Below are 13,384 nucleotides of genomic sequence, written 5' to 3'. Positions count from 1 at the left end.
AGCCGCGCCTCAGGGCACTGGGCTCCAAAAGGAGGAAACTCTTCCTGGGGAACCCAGCTTCAGGCCCCAGCCTTCTACACAAAAGGAACCACTGAGAAGGGCTTGGGTCCTGTGCAAGGGTCAGTTCTGGATAAAGCTGTGTGTATGTACCGGGCTCTAGAGGGCTCTGGCATTCTGCCCCGGCCTCCTAGCAACCCCACGTTTTGCGGTGTCATGTGGCCCCGGAGACCTCGGCCTGTCCCTTCATCTGTCCTGATGCGCTGCTGCTTTTTTCCTGAGAAGCATGTATCACACCCCTCGCTGGGCTGGGCTCTAGGTTCAAAACACAGTAGGAGAAGGAAGCTGGCCCTGGTACAGGAATAAAGAACAGACCAACTACAACTTTAAATCAGTTTATTGACACAGTAACACAACATACTTGCCTCCCTGACACCCCCACCCCCCTCACCCAATCTAGATCTCTCCCCCTTAGAACAAGCTGTTCAGTGAAACCAGAAAAGGGCAGGCCGCTTCTACACCCCAGTCCCAGCCCTAAGCCCTGTGAAGCAGGGGCTCAGGCACCTCTCAGAACCTGTTAGGGAGGGAGGGGGGCAGTCAGCACAGAGGCATCTAGTCCCTAAGAACAAATTCCCCCACAAGCCCCAGGCCCTGAGTTGCTATTCCTCTTCCTCTCTGCTCTTTGTGACCCTAGGAAGGAGACACCTTGGGGCCTGAGCCTGTAGCCAAGAGCAAGAGCTCGTGGCTGTCATCTGTGAATTGGAGTTTGGCTAGTGTTTTTTAAGGCCCAGGCACCCCAGAAAAAGCCCTGGTGGTGGGAGTGAACTTCAATGTCCCTATTTTAAATGCATTGAGAACATGAAACAGATTAAGCCAGCTTAACCAAATGCCAGAGTAACACTAAGCTGTAAAGAAGGAGGGGAGGGGTCAGACCTGCCTTCTCCAGGCCAGACACAAAAGCACGGAGAGAAGCCCAGGCGGAGTGTCAAGAAACAACTCAAGGACACGGCCCAGGGGCTGAAAAGCCTGTACACAGGGCCCCCAGGGTGACAGGAAGCAAGTAGAGAAAATACACAAGTCTTAAAAACCAAAAGAGAAAGTCCAACACCAGGGGAACCTGAGCCTGACAGTGCTGTCCGCCAGCCCCCCAGGCCTTGCCCCTCGACCCAGACAGCCCCTCCCCCTCTAGGCAGTGTCCTCCCCTAGGCTAAATAGAGCACATCACACAGCGCAGTTTAAAAAGCTTCTAATGCCAGTTCATAAACATCTTCATTTACTATTGGTGATTACATGTGAATAATATGTTTATACTGTTCTTTATGGAAAACAATTTCAACAAGTCAACTCTGAGAACACAACAGGCAACCCTCACCCTGAGCCCCTCAGCGTCCTTCCCTAGACGGCAAGAAGCCCCCTCCTCTGTCCCAGGGCTGCCTAACTTCCCCTCTTCCCCCACACTGGCTCTTGGGCAAAGCATCCTCTGTGACCATTAGTCCTCATCGGACAAGTTCCGGTCCAGGGGGTAAACCATGAACATCACATCTGGCCGAGAGGGGACACAGGGATGGCCTGGCTGCACAATCTCAAAGCCCAAGAAGCTGAAGGTCTTCAGGAGTGGCGCTGCAGAAGAGAAGAGTGTAAAAAGAACTCTGATAAGAAACAAGGGAATATTCAGGTCAAAGGAAAACCCAAGACAAAGATGGAATAAATAGGCGGTAGGTCTTTACTAACTTTGGACTCTCCCAGCCCCGTGCTTCCCCGGGGTCTGCGTGGCAGTCAGGAGCCCAGCTCGCCACCCGGGAGGCCCCTTGCCCCTCCCCAGCCCGGGCACTAGGTCTCGGGCTGCTCGGCTCCTCACCTCTGTCTTCCCGGCCCTTCCTGAAGCAGATGAAGACATAGTTCACTTTCATCTTCTCTTCAGCAAACTCTAGCAGTGCTAACAATCTGCAGGAGGCAAAGAAAAAACATCTCAGCCCACTGCCACCCTCCAGACGCCCACCGCCCCTGCGAAGGCCTTCCTGAGGCTTACAGCCAGCACTGTACAGGGGTTTTAGGGAGAAGGCTCCTACTTCAAGACCCCAGGAGTCCTAACTAAATTCAGAAAAAGATAAGCCACAATCCTTCAGAAAAATGTTATTAAACTATCTTTTCCTGGAATAAGAGTTCTTCATCTGAAATTAAAAACTAACCAACTTAACTAATGCAGTTCACAAGCACGTATCGGGCCTCGAAGGGGAAGCCAGTTTCCCAAGGGTCCTCCAGGGTTGCCAGGTGTGGTGATGACTGCCTGCTGCGGAGAGGGACTCTGGGCCCTGACACTGTCTGAAAGGATTTCCTCAAGCGGCTGGAGCCACTCAAGAGAACTCCATCCTCAGGACTGTTTCTTAGATAACCTGGGTGCTTGGAGGGCCTTGCCCAACCCAGTGAAGCCCCCCCAGTAAGAGCTGCTGGCCCACAGAACTGCACCAGTGTCAGGTGGCTCGAGGGGGATGTGACGTCCACTGGGAAGAGCGAACCACTGGGTGACTACATGACAGGAATCGGGTTAATGTGATAATGATCTGCTGTCATCATAACCTAGAGCAGGCCTGCTTTACTGTTAAACAGTATCTGCCTGGGCAGCCTACAGCTGGGGGGGAAGGCAGGCTCCCGACCCACCTGTTGTCCCCAGTGAGCATGCGCCCTTCTGCACCACAGGCTTCCCGCCCTTCCCCGGCACTTGCTCCTTACCCTTCTTTGCTCCCATCAGCTAATAATCCATCTGGGATTTCTATAAACAGGCTCTGGCTGGACAGGACTGCATCCCAGGAAGAGACCTTCACCTCGGTGACCTCATACTGGAAGTGGACGATGTGAGGTTTTCCATCGTTCACAGGGAGGTCCTGGGTCACAGTGAGCTTCTCGTCCTGGCGAGCGATGAGATCAGAGGACCAGGTCACTACTGCTTCTGGCCACGTCAGAGGCTCCCTAACCTAGACACCAACCTCAGGGTGGCATGGCACAGAAGGCACACTGAAAACGTAAAGCAGCATTGTGGCTAAATGGAACCACCACTCATTGGGCACTGAGACCAGCTGATGTTGGCCAAAAGCCAGCATGATGGGAAGGGAACTATTTACCAAGAGTCCACTAGATGCCAAGTCCTGTGCAAGGTACTTTCTCAGTCTTCAGTCACCACAGCAAGCACCTGAGGTAGGCACCAGTATCCCCACTTTAAATCTAAGATACCAGGGGCCCAGAACAATTAAGCAACTGACCCAAAGCTCCACAGCTAGTAAATGGCAGAGCTGAGATTCACATCAGGCCTCCCTGACTGAAAGCCCATAGTTGTCTCCCCAACCATGCTCCTTCCCTTCCCTTCCCTCCCTGAAGGAGAAACCTCAAAAGCAAGTGTGGGTGTGCGTGCGGGCTCGGCTGCGGCCCAGGGCAACCAAAGCTGGCTTCCAGGTGACCACAGAGTCCATGCTGCCTCTCCCCTGCCAGCCTCAAGACACCAGGACTCTGCTGCCCCGCCACCCTTCAAGGCCAGCCTTAGGGAGAAACTAAACCAACTTCTAGGCTCGTTCATGGGAGATTAAAAGGCAGCAGAGGGCTAGCTGCTCCAGCCCAGATCACTCTCGGGACAGATTCCCAGGGCCCTCTACAGCTCCTGGGCTGTGCTCATGCTGCCAAAGTGACAGGTGACTGAGATGCAAGGCCCCCTCTCCTTACCAATCCCAACACTGCCCTCCCCACCACCTTCAGACTGGTAAGGGACAGAAGGCAGAATGCCCACGAGTCAAGGACAACGGGAAAACTCCTGGCCCTTGGTATTTCTCAAGAGAAACTGCGGGGTAGCACCAGGAAGAGCTCTCACGTTCCTTCACGCCTCGCTCCCACTCCTTCCCCCGCCACTCAGGACCCAGAACCAGCACAGAAGTGCTGACCACTAAGCTGAGAGGATGGCAGGGTGTTTGCTCGGTGCTAACATCTTCCTTCTGGGACTCCCCAAAGGCCTCACAGCAACCTCAGTTCAGAATGTCCTTCCCAACCCCACTACTGACCCGGCCTAAGGCTCAGGAGACTAAGGACAGTGATCACTGCCCTTAAGCAGACGCTCACTGGTGTCAGAGGCCGCTGCCCCAAGCCTTCCACCCGAGTCCCCCTTACCTTATATATTAGAGCTGAGAGAGAAGGATCCCTGCCGCCCCCTCGCCCACCGGGGATCTTGGACAGTGGGTGAGGGGCATCAGGAGCACCACAGAGGCCCCGGAACAAGGTGCCTGCAGCGCTGGAGCTGGGGACAGTTACTCAAAGGCAAAATACTACTGCAAGAGAGAGAAAGTGAGACAGTAAACACAAAGACTGGAAGATTTAACTCAGCATCCCAGCCGACCCCTGCCCTGGCGCTCCCTAAGCAAGTGCTCCCTCGACAACTGCCTCAGTGTAGCCCAGCCCCAGCGCCTTTCCTTACGCCAACAGTGTGTCAACAACCTGCGTGGCAGAATCACAAAGCCTCCATGGTCACTTCAGGCTGGAGAGGCATGTGGGCCTCAGGAAGTCACTCTGGCCTGGGTACTGTGTCCCTGAGGGACTCCCAAGGCCACTTCCAATGATGGCTTCCTCCCTGATCTGAACAATGGAACTGGACAAGAAATTACTCACCTAAATCCCTCTAGGGTCAAAAACAGAATTAAATCCAGGGATTTACCTCCCCAAAAAGAGGAGGTGCACTACAGTACGGAGTATTACGGTACATGAGTTTGTCCCTTCTGTGCCACGAAATGCTGTCTTCTTGCCCGTCTTTGTTGGAATCTGGCCTGGGCGTGGACATTCAGGTGATACTGACCTGGTCAGAATGGACACTGAACTTCCTGTATGTTGCGGGCGTGGGAAGGAGGTATGCATGCTTACTGAGTAAGGAAGCCAATTATCAGATGGATCACAATTATCACAAGACTCCTAAAAGAGCGCCTGTCACCTCCAGGTGTGTCCCTTTCTGACCACCATGATTTTCAGGTGGACCCACCAAGGGCTCCAGATCTGCTCCACTGCTTTTGAATCTAATTTACGGGCTCTTTAGGCTGAGATGTAGCTTATTCAACAGGCCCAGGGCAAGTGAAACAAGGAAAGAGGAAAACTGTGCATGTGACACCATGACTCAGCAGCAGGCCTGGCCCTTGGCCCCCGCACACCAGCCTCAGGGCAACTGGAACACCAGGGGTAACATTTATGGGAGGGTGTTGCAGTGAGGTGCTGGAGCCAGCTCACCCAATATTGCACACCTCTTCCCAACTATGCATTCAGTGACGGCATGTTGGTAGCCATGAATCAGCCAGTGGTGTACTTAAACCATAGAAATCAGCCCATGCTATAAATCAAGGCCGTTCCCCCCTGAAAACCATCTGTAAAATGACGTGAGGCACCCTTCTGCTCACTGTCCTGCTTTAAGTGGTATGCCAGACTGAGGCTCAGAGTGACAGAAATGAACTCACACGTAACGTGGCAACGGTACGATAACCAGAGATGCAGCCCACTGAGACAGACCCTCAGTACTAGGAGACCCATGCCAGCATTCCAGCTGAGACAGGAGGTCCAGACCCACCCCTGCTCTGGCTCGGTTCCTCCATTCTCTCAGGGATTTCAGTTGGTGCCTAAAATTACACTTGGAAATTTCACCGGGAGATCAAGTTCCCAGGACAGTGTCAGTGGGCCCAGAGCCGCATCAAGGGATGCATCACCTCCAGCCTCCTCTGGAAAGCCTCAGGGCACCCTCACCTCCCCTACTATTGGCCTCACCACCAGCCCCTAGGAGAAGGGGCATGACAGAGGACTGTGCTACTGTTTTCAAGAACAGGACTTATTTTCTACTGGAGACAATGAGCTGTTTAAAAAAAAAAAAAGCAAAAAACCTTCCAGTGTGTTAAGGGATAGAATCATAGAATGTCCAGGCCAGAGAAGAAGGGCGGAGGTTTCCCCAGGCAAAGGTGCACACATGCCCCTAGTGAGACGGTTCCCTCCCCCGCTCCCTAGTGACCACCTCTCGGCCTCTGCTGAGATTCATGCAGAAACACCAGGAAGGCCAGGCCATTGGAGACAGCTGGCTGGCTTGGGCAGTGGAGCTGCCTAAGGACTGGGCGAACCTCTGGGGTAGACAAGATGAGATACAGCCTTGGACACCAGGAGGACTGCATGGGTTCACACAACCGGATCACCAAGGCCCCTGCAGTCCTAGAATTCTGGTGCTAACTCACTTCCAGAGAAATTATCCCTCAGTAGTCTTTAGCAGGGAGAGCTATATTCAACCCCTGACCTGCATTCCAACCACCGTCTTGATTCTGAACTAATTTTTCTTGAAAATAGCAGAAGTAACGGGGCCAACCCAATGAAAAGATCAGAATAAGATGGGTTTTCTTTTTTTAAGATCCAGAATCCCGTGTCTTCCTAGAAGTAATCCCTAGGGTTACCCTGTGTCCAGCACTAATCTATGAGCGTGTGATATTTCTGGTATCACGATCTCACTTCTTTTCAAATAAAATGTAAGAAGTCTGTTCCATGGTAAAATACCATTTACTTCCCCACTCACACACAAGGATCCAGGGAACTCTTTCCTCCTCCACAAAGTCTGCACAGAAGGCAAGTGTGAGTGAGTAACGGGTAGAAGGGTGTTCCAGGTCCCCACCCTGGGATCCAGTTCCAGTTCCGTAAGAGAAGCAGCTGGGGTTTGGGATAAGCTTAGTACACAGATCACAATCAATAGTTATTTTCATCATCCATCATAATGGAACTGTTTTTAGTTACTTGCTGTGTCAATGGCAAACCGCTCTCTTTCAAAAAAACAAAACAAAACAAAAAAACAACCTGACTGTCATTTCTGGCATGAAAAGGGAAGGGATATGAGTACATATATGGTGGGTAAAGAAATCAAGGGGCATAAAATCAGTCAGCAGTGGCCTTTCCTTCTTGTACTGACTTAAGTGTTCAAAATGGTATTGTGGCAAAGCACGCCACCAACCTCAGTAGGAATAGTGAATCCTGGAGGAACATGAGCACAAGACAAAGTGGCTTTTAAACACAAGTCTTCCTGTCACAAGATCCATGCCAGGTTAGGTTTCACATTCAGTTCGGTCATGTTGCTACTGGCTCCCGTGCCCAGCTTCTTCCATTCATTCCTTCCTCGCATCCTGCTCACTCCACTGGGGGGCAGGCATACTTTAATCCCTACCACCAAAGGATGATTTAAGCAGCTCAACCTAGAGACTGAAAAGATCAGGCTGATTAAGGAGAATCAAACGTATTAGACTGAACTCAAACATCCAGCTGAGCTGGTCCTGCTTCTGGAGAAAAATATAAACCATGCTGGAAATGAGGGCGTTAGCTATCCAAGTTAATACGGAAGAGAGAGGAGATTTGAGCCAAATCAAAAAAAGCCAGTGCCTTTTATTTTCCCAGCTGTTATCAGACATGCCCTTGGAAACACTCCTCAGGATACTTAAGAATGCTACCAGCTTCCCACATCCTGCTGCCTCTAATTCACAGCATTCTGTGAAACTGGTGTCTGAAAAGTCCTTAGCAGGTTATAATTTCATACACTGGCTACAAACAGGCAGTGTATGCAGCAGGTGTATTCCTGGGGAATGCTGCTGGTAAATCAAATTTTTATCATTCAAATCTGATTTTTAAATCTCTAGGGTGCTTACTATTTAAAGAAAGTAGCCTAAAATCTCTCGAGAAAGTAAAGGATCTCCTGTTAAAGAATCACTTCCAGTAGACTTTATGTCAGTTTTGATTTTTACATTTAGTTTGCTCAAAGCAGGGTACAGCCTGCTACATAGAGGTTTAATCAAAGTAATTCCATGGCTAACTTCCACTCAGCTACACTTAACAAATATTTGAATTCATATTCCCCTTGATACACTTTTGATCATCTCTCTCTTGACTCAGTGGCCTGAGCTTGTTCAAGCCTGCACCCTTTCTGCTGGTTTCCATTCCCTGCTAGAGGAGGGTCAGATGGCCTTGCATTACCTACCCTGTAGTATCGAGTGAAAAGACATAAAAACCACACTCCCAAACATTCTACATCCATTCCTCTCTCTCAGCCTCATCTGCCCCATTCCGGTCTCAGCCCGGCCTACGGAGCACTCTCTAGGGCGCCCTAACTTCCCTCACATGGGCTGCTTTTACTCCGAGGCTAAGAAGGTCTCTGATGACTAATCCCTACACAGCAAAGAGGGACCAACCCAGGGCTGCCATCGCACTCAGCTACAAAGAAAAAGGAAGAAAGGTGGGAGGTGAGTGGCCACCTCCAGTCTAGTGTGAGCACAGAGCCTGGTTTCCAGCTGCCAATTCCCTTTTCAGATGAGAAAGGAGCCCTGGTCAGATGCCAAGTGTAAGTCATTTCACCAGGGCTGTTCTGTGCGCCAAAGGGAGTCTACTGGGTAAGCACGATTATAAAGAAAATGACATCACCATTCTGAATCACAGACTGAAAGCAAAACTGGGTTCTGGTTGATTTTCCACAAGAAACGCACTTATGGTGGCAGCTAGAATCTCCGTGCCTCTGAGGTTTGTTTATCTTGTTACACAGCTGATACCGATAATCTGCCACCAAAGGCCGGCACAGCCACACGTGCTGCCAGAGGTGGGTAGAGAGCAAGGCAATCGGCTTCAGTGTAAGACCTTAATTTTACATTTCAAGTACCTCAATCTTGTTTGTATAGAAAGCCCATCAGCCAGTTCAGCCCCTCTTCCCAGGATAAAATTACTTCATTGTTTAAACAATACCAAAGGCCTAGGAAATTTTCTTATGGCTTACCGTATACAAAGCACTTTATTCTGCTGCTGCTACCCGGAAACTACCTGTTTTGTTCACTTCAAGTAACAAAATTCTTGTCACCGACTTGGCTACTTCTGGTCTATAGATTTCAATTAGGCTTCATAGCCTTCCGAACTATGGTACCAACCTGAATCAACACTGTGTACTGTTTCAAAAGGGATGAATTACTTTTTTTTTCTAGAAATGCACATACAGAACATCCCTCTACCCCACTCCTCAGTCCCCTTTTTTGTATTTCTGAGCTGCTCTAGAGCTAAACTTGGATTTCTTGGCAGAGTGAGGAATTACTATTTTTAGTCTACACAGCTTTCCGAAGCATACCTCCAATTTGGGGGGGATTCCTGACGACACTAGGAGTGTCTTTCTCCATGGGATGACCTTGAAGGCACATCACAGGAAAACTTCCTCTCCCTACCACCCCACACCCAGCGAGCCGCAGAAGGAGTAGTCACAATCAAATTCTTTGGGGGAGAGACAGGAACTCCATCACCCAGGGAGCCACCGGTGAAGATGCTCGGGATAGCTAAGGCGTGCCTTGTACCCTGGCTGCCCCCAAGAACCACCACCTGTGGAACCAGCTGCTTCTCCTCAAAGCCCATCAGACACACACTGATCACAACACGGATATCAAGCCAGGGCAAGCTCTCCTCCGCACACCGTACTGTCACAAGATACTAAGCAAGCCCAAGGCAGAGACTATATTCCTGCCTCCGCAAATCCAGGGAGAGAAAGGTCATCCTTGGGTTTCAACCTGTTGTTCAAAAACCATAATAAAAGTTCTTGTACTTGGGTCTTCTTCCTTCCCCCACCATCAGAAATTTTTGACGTTTCTGAGGTAATCTGAACAAAACCAGAAAGGAAGAGCCTGGTTTTCAAAACATGCTGCAGGGCTCCTCTGCAGCTACTTCTTCCAGGAAACCAAGCCTCCACCTCGAGTATTTCACTGGGGCCAGGGAAGCTGGAAGCCCATCCCCCACCAACGGGCCCTCAACTCCCAGCCGGCTCCCCGCTCTGTGAATACAAAACACCAAGGGCACAGACTGGGAAGAACATCCGGCTCTTATCGAAATCCCTAGTTCGAGCTCTACCAGGATTCCTTTTAGAAAGTTAGGGGCAGGCCTAGAGGAGGCTCAGAAACACGCTATGGAAACAGGACTGCCATAACTCAAAGAAACCAGACACCCGGCACACACCACCCCACCCCCAGGCCAAAGTGGAGGAGCCTGATCCAAGGCCCTGCTCCTGCCCAGGCCCTGGCAGGCCAGCTGGCTCCTCCCTCCACCTGCCTTTCATACAGCCAAGCCCCTCAAATTACCAACACACCAAGCAAGGGCCCTGGAGACAAGCAAGCCTGTTTTGCCACTTAGGAATCTGGAAGGAGGCTTCAAAGCGAAGCGAACCCCACTCCCTCTTTTTACGTGTCATCCCGCTGGCAAAGCCAGAAGTAGAGCGCGGGTCTCTCAGCCTCACAGTGGGTGGAGACCCTTACGTGTGTTGGTCCCAAGTGCTCCACTCTCAGGGCTCGGCCTGCAAAGGACTTGGCACCCAGACCAGTTCAGTCCAGAGGACTCCAGAGAAGGCCGCCTGAGACCATACCACTTTCCAAACCCCACTGCAAAGACAAAACCGTAAGACTAGGTAAGAAAAACCCATCTCACATACCCCTGGGTTCTCCTTGAGGTTCCTCTGCTTCCCTCCGCCCCCGCACTTCATCCTACCCTCTCATATCTGCGATCTACCCTGGGCACACAGAGCCTCCTGTACCACAAGTAACACCTCTTGCATCCAGCACCATCCAAGTATATATCCATCTCCACCTCCTCAGCTCCAGAGGGGCTGGTTTAGAGAAGATGAAATAAGAGGGGACTGCAAAGGGCGATGGACATGGAGGGTCTCGGGAAAGGAAAATAGAGCAGAGAATGGGACTCTACTAAGAGGGCTTGGGAGGTGGGTGTAATGGGGTCACAAGAAACCAGAAACGAGGAGGGAATTTTCCTTCTGCATGGAGGGAAGACACGAGTGTGTGGGAGCCAGGTGAGAGTCTTAAGAATTTAGGGAAGAAAATGGGTAATGGCTGAGAACTGAGTGACTGGAGGCAGGTGAATTTAAGAGGCTGTTACCTCTTAAATCTTGGGTATTTCTGGATAGTACCTGGGAGAGAAATACCGAGAAATCCGAAGACCCTTTTCAGCAGAGAAAGGGCTGACACCCACTAAAGGAATATGACGGGAAGGGTCTTCTGGGGTGAAGGGAGGGGAAGCAGTGTTTCTCAACTCCGATTGCCCATTAGAATTACCCAGAGAGCTTCAAAAATACACACTAATAACCAGGCCCCACCCTAGGCTAATTACACCAGATCTTTGAAGGTGGGGCCCAGGTGACTGATTTTTCACATGTGCAGCCAGGGTTGAGGCACTGAGACATAAGAAAAGCGGAAAACCCAGCTGGAACATTTAAGGATAGTGCTGCTAAAGGAGTGGGAAATGGCAACTTAGAGATCATTTCTGTGAGAAGGGAGCCCGAGTTTGAGAGGAACCTTGAGTGATAGAGCCGTATGTGAAGAAAAGCAATTAAGGAAGGCTCTGTTTATAAGAAGAACTAAAGTCCAGTTTTGGATAGACCAGGGCACAGTTTAAGGAGGATCTGCAGGGAAGGGATCTGCTTGCAAAACAATGAGGCCCAATTGAGGGGCAGAGGCCATAAGGCCAAATCTGGAGACAAAGGGTCTGGTGTGGGGAACTAATGAGCTTCGGACTCATTTTGGAGGGGACAGCAACAAGTCTTGGGAAAAAATGAGTAAGAGAATTAGAATCCAAACTCTAAATGAAAGCCATTCTGATGTGTAAGCAGCAGCTGGGGTTAAAAATTGTGGGGAATCAAGAAATTAAGGGAACAGATTCACAGAAGAGTTTAGGGCAGAAAAATGGGTTATGTTTGAGGGAGAGCTGCATGACGAGGGCTGCCTTGGACAAAAAGAGGAGCGGGAGAGAGAAGAAAACTGAATAATGAATTTTGCCTACTTTGGGCAGGGAGGAAGCAAATATGAAGCAAGTTTAGAAAACTACTGTTGCTCATTTTCAGAAAGATGCCCAGCCTTTCTCTCCAGTTAATGGGGGGAGGCTGGGGTCAGGTTTTGAGGGAGGAAACTTGCAAAGGCCCTGTGTCCTGAGTATGGGGACTGATTTGAAAGCACTGGAGGTACATACAGGTAAGAGGGTAGGCCTTCAACAGAAGTAGGATGGGCTGAGTTCTGTGATCTAATGATCTAGAGATGTGGTTCAGGTAAGATGGGAGGAGTAAGAGTGGAGATGACAGAAAGTGTTTAAAGGGTAGGAATGTTTAGAAGCATGTTGGGGGGAACATCATTAGCAGAACAGGATGGAGGACAGGCGTCCAAAGGGTTTGAAAAATTAAAGGAATGAGGTTGGGAGACAGGGAAAATGGGGCCTAATTGGGAAAGGGGTACCGAGGGAGGAAGGGAAGGAAAAGATGAAGCTGGACTTAGGGACCAAAGGGAGGAGTGGGCATCACTGTAAAGACTATTAGGCCTGGGGGTTGGGGGAGAGGATGACAGGTGGGGGTAATGGGTCCAGTTGAGAACTGAAGGACGGAGTCTCACCTGGGGAGAGGGGTAGTGATAACAGAGATATCTGGTTGGAGAAGGCAGTTTGAATTAGGGAAGGGATTCAAAGGGAAGGGCTAAGTGACTTACAAGGGGGAAGAAGAAAGATTTGGGGAAGATGGGAAACAATTCAGGGTGGGATGAGAGAGAAAGCACAATTTCGGGAACGGGGCACCGTTTGGCGGGGCCTGAAGGGAAATGGGAACTGGGTTAGAAGGCTGGGTCCAGGTTTGTGGGGGCTTTACGAGAGGAGGAAGCCCGGATGAGGGGGATGGGCCGGGCTAGGGGGAGGGGGTGGCTAAAGGACGGAAGGAGGCCCACTTGCGGGGCTGGGGCTCAGACTAGGGTGGCTGAAGTACGGAAGGGACCCAGTGGGGGGCGGATGGGGCCCTGTAGGAGGGGTGGGGGCCGTCTGGGTGGTGGGGGAGGAGGCCCTCAGGAGCATATGAGGGGAGGATGGGGGCGGGGAGCCTGGGCCGGGCCGTTACCTGTCCTGGGTGTTTATCATCCTCGGCGGCTCTGCTCAGGGTGGGAGGAGGCGGCGCAGGGAGTGGGTAGGTAGATGAGTGGGTGGGTGTGGGGTCGCGCGCGCGCGGGGCCGATCTCTGCGGGCTAAGTCCCTGTCAGGCCGCGGGCCCAGAGCCCTCCTCCTGCCTCAGCGAGCGCCTGCCTCCAACTGACCCTCCCCGGCCGCCGCCGACGCCGCCGCAACCGCCCCGCCCCCGAGTGCCTCATCTGCATAGCCCCACCCCAGAGCCGCGCGGTGTCCTGGGAAACTGGGGCCCACAACAAAGGGCAAAGCACCGCCCCGCTTCCGCGCAGGCGCGTCAGGGGTTGGTAGCGGAGGGGGCCTGGCGGAGGTCCCGCTGAAGAGCAGTGTCGGAGGTGGGGGTGGGGGGGAGGAGTCGTGGCGGTGGCGGTGGAGCAGCCCGAACGATGCGTTGTATTTC

At 51.5% G+C, this 13,384-nt stretch overlaps 1 protein-coding gene across 1 annotated transcript; it reads right to left on the bottom strand.

Annotated features, from left to right (window-relative positions):
- Positions 1–378: 378 nt before the first annotated feature.
- OAZ2 (ornithine decarboxylase antizyme 2) lies at positions 379–13,157 on the bottom strand. The gene is given in 5 exon segments (NM_001290156.1): positions 379–1,617; positions 1,856–1,941; positions 2,728–2,903; positions 4,147–4,304; positions 12,923–13,157. Coding segments are annotated over 5 exon segments (570 nt in total). The 5' UTR covers positions 12,943–13,157; the 3' UTR covers positions 379–1,486.
- Between the last annotated feature and the right edge of the window lie 227 nt (positions 13,158–13,384).

This window comes from Vicugna pacos, chromosome 6 (assembly GCF_048564905.1).
Source record: "Vicugna pacos chromosome 6, VicPac4, whole genome shotgun sequence".
Classification (NCBI taxonomy): Eukaryota; Metazoa; Chordata; class Mammalia; order Artiodactyla; family Camelidae; genus Vicugna; species Vicugna pacos.
This window is presented reverse-complemented; position numbering and strand designations above follow the sequence as displayed.